Source organism: Eschscholzia californica, unplaced genomic scaffold (genome assembly GCF_041429995.1).
Source record: "Eschscholzia californica isolate CP2 unplaced genomic scaffold, dmEscCali1.0.p SCAF_1, whole genome shotgun sequence".
Classification (NCBI taxonomy): Eukaryota; Viridiplantae; Streptophyta; class Magnoliopsida; order Ranunculales; family Papaveraceae; genus Eschscholzia; species Eschscholzia californica.
In genome coordinates, this window is record NW_028238198.1 from 40163880 (window position 1) to 40171378 (window position 7499).

The following is a 7499-nucleotide window of genomic DNA, read 5'->3' on the forward strand; positions in this document are numbered from 1 at the left end:
ACTATAGAACTTAAATTCTAGCTCCCACTCAACTTATTAACGATCTATCCATGTTATATAAAATCGATGTTTTATCAGCAATAACTCATTTATTAGGAGTCAGATTTGAGCAATCTTTGGCTCTAAATTCAAAAAGCTTAAAGAAAGGAACACGCTGACATATGGAATTACGCCATCAGATAAATAGAGTTCTCCCAAAATCTCAAAAACGTTCAGAGTTAATACCAATTGAAAGTTCCAATTTTATGTACAAGAAAAAAGGTTGTTGTTTAGTGGGGTTTCCGGGTGAGGAAACCACCCTTGAATCTATTACATGGATAAATCAAGCCCACTAAAACAGGAATTTGGATTAAATCCAAAATTTAACACCATTACCACTTGGATCCTAGATTCTCGTTGCACCATTACTGTAGTTCCACAAAGAACACAGACTGCCATTATCGTCTATTTTTATCAATAATAATTAGAAAACATAATCTCTGACCTGCACCTTCACCACACCAATAGTAAAAAAAGGTTAGAAATATCTTCTAGAATCTCTTGTATTAGATATTTCTACTTTACATTTATCCTTTCCTTTTATCTTAATCTCCCTGAAATGTTTCTATTTTATGTAACCTCCTCAATATTAAAAATAACGGAAATGCTACTGGATTTAGTTGAATATTTGACCCGAGAATCTGGACCGTTTAAAACAAACGGTCTAGATTAAACACCCTTCAAATTTAAGCCAAAACATTTTAACCCTACGCCATTCTTTATCTTCTATCTGAACTCTCTCTCTTTCTCTCTAGGTTCTCTAAGTTTCACTTCCTTCAAACTCAATCTTCATAAGAAGATCATAACCCTTATGTACCAAAGAAGAGGCGCTCAGACTCGACCACTTGAGAATGGATGTTTTTAAGGTTTCATTTGGTAAATCCAAAGTTGTAATCTTTAATTTTTTTTTCATGAATAATTTTGTGACTGTAATCTCCAAATTATTTCTTCAGATTCATTATCTTGAATTGTTTAAATTTTCAATACAATCTTGTGTTCTTTAACTCTTCGCATGTATGTCAACTAATGGGGTGTTGAACTGAAATTGCAGCCATTGAATACAATGTCACCCCAAATGTCGAATACAATTTTGATACAATCTTGCTGCAATTGCAGGCCAAATGTTACACCAAAATGCTGCTGCAATGTCAGCCTAAATACTGCTCAAACGGTCGTTGAATTTGCAGCCGAAATGTGCTCAAAACTGGCTCCAATTGCAGCCGTTCCAAATTGCATACTTGAAAAAAATTAATAGAATCAAAAGAAAATCCGTTACAGAATAAATCCACTATATAGTTATCAAAAATCAATTGCAGCCGTTCCAAATTGCATACTCACTCCCGAATTCACTCCCAAACTCTGAATAGTTCAAGTTGGTTTCACCTTTGACGCATTCCATTTTCAAGGTGTTTTTAAGAGGCTAAATACTCGAAAACAAAGTCTAAGAAATTAGAATCCTATTGAGGTTCAGAACTTTAAAAAGGAACACAACTAAACACATATTCACTCTAATATCACATCTTATCAACAAATCAGTAGAAAATTAACAAAACCTTAAAACATTGAAATGTTTTTCTTCATAAACATTGAAATTAACAAACCTTAACACATCTTATCCACAAATCAGTAGAAAAATAACAAAACCCTAAAACATTGAAATGTTCTTCTTCATAAACATTGAGATTAACAAAACCTAACACATCTTATCCACAAATCAGTAGAAAAATAACAAAACCCTAAAACATTGAAATATTCTTCTTCGTAAACATTGAAATTAACAAAACCTAACACATCTTATCCATAAATCAGTAGAAAAAACCCTAAAACAATGAAATGCTCTTCTTTATAAACAAAATCTAGGTTTTTGTTAGTCAGACTCACCTTAAACATGAAGTCTGGTCTTGCTTGAGGTAGAGACAACACCGACGAGAGGGCGAGATAACGCCGAGGAGAGGACCAGATAACTCCGGCGATGGGGAGAGAGTGAGATGGCGAGAGAAAAAGAAGGCTGGAAAATCTAGAGAGAGAGAAATTTTTCACCGAAGGTGCTGTTTGTTTTTTCTTTTTTGTCTGAATCTGAATTGGTTGAATCTGAAATAGCTGAACTGAATTGGTTGAATCTGAATTAGCTAAATAATTTCACAAATTAGCATGTTTGTTTTCTCCATCTGAAATATTAAGTCTGAATTAAGAAATTTACCTTTATATCCCTTATGATTATAAATAATACTTCAAAACAAAAACCCTAGGTTTCTTCTCTCTACTCAAAAACTTCCAGCCTCCATCTCTCTCTCTCTAATGAAAGTCAGGAGAAATAGGTCTCCCTCCCCGGATATCTCTCTCCGGCGCCAGATTTCTCTCTCCCTCGTCGGATCTCTCTCTTTCCCTCACCAGATCCCTTGCTTTCCCTCGGCAAATTCCTCTCTTTCTCTCCCTCGTCGGATTTCTCTCTATAACTTAAAGTCTGTAACCAACACTAACCGGGTAACTCTCGCTAGATCTATCTATCTCTCCCTCTCCCTCGCCGGAAATATCTCTCTAAAACCGAATGTATTTAACTAACTCAGATCCGGCGAGTATCTTCCCCTTCTCTTTCCTTCGCCCTGTGGTAGTTGTGGTGTATGTTGTGGTGGTTGTCGAGATATATGTTGGTGTTTTGGTTTGGTGTAGTGTTGACGGTGGTGATGGTGGTGGTGGTGGTGGTGGTCTGATTCTTGTGGTGTTGGTGGTGGTCTGAATCTAGTGGTTATCTGACTCTTGTGGTGGTGGTGGTGGTGGACTGACTTTTCTGGTGGTGGACTGACTCGGTGGTGGTAGTCTGACTCGGTGGTGGACTGACTCGGGTGCTGAGAAATTAGAGAGATTTTTTGTGAACCAGATGGGCATAGGAGTCATTTGATCTATTTCAGAATTTGGGTCTCTTTTTCAGACTTGTTTTGAAGTCTGAAATATGTGGGAGTGTTTTCAGCCTATTCAGACCACAATCCAATTCAGCCCCATTTTCAGATTTTCTTAAATACAAAAAACAAACATCTGAAATCTGAATTGGGATCAATTCAGATTTCAGATCTGAAATTTTGGAAAAACAAACAGCACCGAAGTGAACATTTTTTGAAATTTGGAAGGTGTTTAATCTGGACGGTTTGTTTTTAACTGTCCGGATTCTCGGAGCCAAATTTTCAACTAAATCCAGTCAGCTTGCTGACTGGACATGTCATCCATTGGGTAACCCAATAGGGCAATCTTGCATTTCCGTTATTACTGGTTGTCATCAAAAATCTGATTCAAGACATAAAGATATAGTTCAACAAAAAAAAAAAGACATAAAGACATAATCTTTTCCATGTTGCTCTTCTCAAATTGAAAGACTAATCATAATCAATTGTTTACGAATTTGGTTGATTGTTCAAGTAAGTTTCATTTGGATGCAAGATCCATATTTGTAAAGGAAATTTTGTTACGAGAAGTTGTTAAGTTTCTTCCCAGTTGGAAATCATATTGGTCGTCAATTATCGCCTTTGTTTTGACGCAGTTTTTCTTGTTGCCACGGGCCTCTGCGTCCAGTTTGACCAAACTCACTAAGTGCAAGCAACAGACCTCTGAATCCAATGTGATTATGTCCAATTTAAAATTCCGAGTGGTTTATTCCTAAGTTAGTTTGCTCTCGATTTTTTGAACCAGTTGTTTGTATTATTATAGATGTTCGCTCGTCATTATTATCCCTAGATTACTTGGTTATTTGCGTTATCTACACCAAATCCAAGTTTAATCGCCAACCAATTCAATGATCGTCTCAATTATGTCAAAGTTATCGAGTTATTTTTCAAGATGAACTTTCAATTTCTTCTCCGTTCAATTTGTGGGAGCGTAACATGTTAGAGTTTGAATTAGTCAATAAAGTGTTAGAGTATTTTCTGGTTAGTTAATTTGACTAAGTATTAGTTATACAGTAATGTGGGCTGAGTAGTCCTCATTTTTAGCCGAGTGTATTTTGTATGTAAGTCTATTCAAGTAGTTTGAAAGAACTAATAAAGTATGTTTTTGAACTCAGTTCTGATTATAATCTACATCTGGTACCAGAGCCAGGTTTTTGAAAATTAAAAGTAGATTCAGCAAAGAGTGGCAACTCTTATCTACTTGTGTGATGTTATGTTTTGTTTTTCACCTTTTTCTGTGGTGACTTTCTTTTTGTAATCCTTGCAATGGCGCCAGAAAACTTTGTGAAACCTGCGATCACACGATTTGAAGGTCATTACGATCATTGGTGTAAGTTAACGGAAAATTTCCTAAGATCCAAAGAATATTGGCATCTTGTGCAAATTGGTGTACACGAATCTACGACGGAAGCTGAAGCCAAAACTTTATTGGAAGTACAAAAAACTATGTTCAGAGAGTTAAGATTGAAGGTGAAAAACTACCTATTGCAAGCAATTGATCATTCCATAGTAGAAATAACTCACCAAAATACTCCTATGCAAATCTGGGAAGCCATGAAAATGAAATACGAAGGATTAGAACGGGTTAAACATGCTTATCTTCAAGCTCTCCGTGAGGATTTTGAAAATCTACGAATGCAAATTTCAGAATCTGTTTCTGATTATTTTTCTAGAACCATGGTTGTTGTCAATAAAATGAGGGTCAATGGTGAGAATATGGAAGATATCAGAATAATCAAAAAGGTAATTCGATCAATGACTCCAAAGTTTGAGTACGTGGTATGTTCCATTGAAGAATCAAAAGATTTATACGAACTTTCTGTCGATGAATTAATGAGTATAATGATAGTCCATGAGAAGAGAAACCAACACATTGCAGTCAAACAAGAATTGCAAGCACAACTTACCATTCATAACCAACATTGGAAGAAGAAAGGTAAAGGCAGGGAAACCAAATAAGATAAATCTGAAGCATCAGATCGGAAAAAGATTAATAGAGAATGAGGCAATGGATCAAAGTCATTTGAGAAATCCAAAATAAAGCGTTATGGATGCAAAAGTATGAGCACTTTTGTTCTGAATGTCGTTTTAACATAGAAAAATCAAATTGTGTGGAAAAAGAAGAAGAACCAATTTGTCTTCTTATTTTTTATCACAAAATTGAAGAAAGTCATCAAGATACATGGTACATAGATTCTGATTGCAGTAACCATATATCTGGAGATATATCATTGTTTTCTGAGTTTGATGATTCTTTTCGCACTCTTGTGAGATGGGGTGACGAGTCAAAAAGATTTGTTATGAGAAAGGGTAAAGTGGCAATTCAAAACTCTAATAGCACTGAAATATATATATATATATATATATGAAGTTTACTTTGCCCCTACTTTTAAAAGTAATTTATTAAGTATTTGGCAACTGCAAGATAAGAGTTCAATTTTTCATCCAACAAAAGACCTAATTGCTCAAGTAAAAATGACGACCAATTTTATGTTTCCTTTGCATATCAAGAATGGTATACTTCCTTGTTTCTCAGCTATGACAAAAGATTAAGGTTGGCTATGGCATCTTCGTTATGGGCATCTCAATTTCAATGGACTAAAATGACTCCATCAAAAGAATATGGTTGTTGGTCTTCCTCTTATTGATCAGAAACATCAAGTATATATGTGAAGGGTGTGTCATTGGCAAACAACACCGGGATCCATTTCCAAAAGGGAAAGCATTGAGAGCAAAGAAGTGCATTATGATATTTGCAGACCTATTGATCCATGCTAAAATGGTAATAAAAGGTATTTATTACGTTTATTGACGATTTTACTTGGAAAAATGGATCTATTTTTGGTGAACCAGATCTACAAAAATTAAAAAAAATGGTGAACCAGATCTGCAAAAATAATAAAAAAAAACATTCCTCTCTAAAAAAAATTAAAAAAAAATCTCTCATCTCTCTAGATTTGGTGAACCAGATCTGGTTCACCAGATCTAAAGAGAGAGGGAAGAGAGGAATTTTTTTCTTTTTTATATTTGAAGGTTATCGACCGGAAAATTGGGAGATGAAATGGAGGAGAGAGAAGTGATGACTAGTTAACGGAGTTATAACGGTAACTGAAAGAGGGAGTCATCTGGGTATTTTTGATAAAGTAAGGGGCTATGCAGGAAGCTGGTCACAAAGTTGGGGGCTATTTGGGAAATAACCCAAAAATAATCTATGATTTTTTAAGGGGACAACCCAAATCTAAACTAACTCTCTCTCCCTTGATTTCTATCTTTAACGCATGTTCACCACCGGTACTTCTTGGCTTTCACTGTTTGGTGATGTTTTTGTTCGTCTTTCTCGTTCCGTTTTATGCGTCCATTCCCTCTCTCTCCCCCCTCTCTCTAAACCAATATTTTTCTTAAATCCTTCTCATGTTATCCCTAAAGTCTAAATCCAAAGCATTGATACATCGAAATCACGATTATTAACTATCAATCTATGAGCATGCAACATCAAAGAACTTAACATAAGTATGATGCATCAAATTAAAAGTATAGCTAATGAAGAAATCTTCTTACATCGAAATTAAGAATTTTGTATTACTATGATTAAAGCATTTTAAGATATTAAAGCATGAAAAGGATATCATCAATATTACGTTAAGATTTCATCAAAACCCTAGAAAGAGATTTAACTACTCATGCTCATTAAATTAAAAATTATGAAGGCGAAAGAACTTACGTTGCATAATGGAGTTTGGGTGGTTACGTGATTAATGATGGAAGAGATGCGAAAAAAATTAGGAGAAAAAGCTGTGGTGAAGGATGAGTGGAGAAGAAAAAGAGTCATTGTTAAAGTCATAAAAAAGAATTTGTACTTATCAATTGTTAAAGATATTCTTTTTAGTTATAATTATAGTGGTAATCATTATAGTAGGGGAAAAATAAAAATGTCTTTTTTAGCACCTATAAAGTAAGTGCAAAAAAGTAAGCTCCAAGTTCGAGCTTACTTTATTGCACTTACTTTGACACCACTTAAAAGTGTAAGTGAAAATACAAACGACCAAAAATTGCCGACCCACACTTAATAAGTGCAAAAATCAAATAGTAAGAAAAACAAGAACTCTCTCTCTCTCTCTTTGATTATAATTGCAATCAGATACAAAGACAAAAATATTAAGGAAGGACTTTTTCTCTACAATTCTCTCACCCTCTCTAAGATTTCTCTCTCTCTCTTTTCTGTTAAAAACTTGTTGTTCTTCTTCTCCTCACCCTCTCTTTAGATTATCGTGGAAGCCTAGAGAAGAAGAACTTATTGAGTGAGCTCTTATGTTAGTTGTCGTCTAAAGATGATCTCTCAGACCTAACCGAGATGTAATAAATAGGAAAAGAGAAGAGAAAATCTTTTTCTCTACTATAAAATATCTATGCAATCTCTTCTCCTTCAATCTGTCTTTTTTAACACAATCAAACCCAATTCGGAGGATGCTATCTATGTCTAGAATTTCAACCGAATCTCTTCTCCAGAATAAAATCTTCCAATTA

At 34.8% G+C, this 7499-nt stretch overlaps 1 protein-coding gene across 1 annotated transcript; it reads left to right on the forward strand.

Annotated features, from left to right (window-relative positions):
• The first annotated feature begins 4241 nt into the window (after window positions 1–4241).
• LOC147566795 (uncharacterized) lies at window positions 4242–4934 on the forward strand. The gene has a single exon (XM_086655615.1). It carries the CDS (start codon window positions 4242–4244, stop codon window positions 4932–4934), a length of 693 nt encoding a protein of 230 aa, XP_086511741.1.
• The last annotated feature ends 2565 nt before the right edge of the window (window positions 4935–7499 follow it).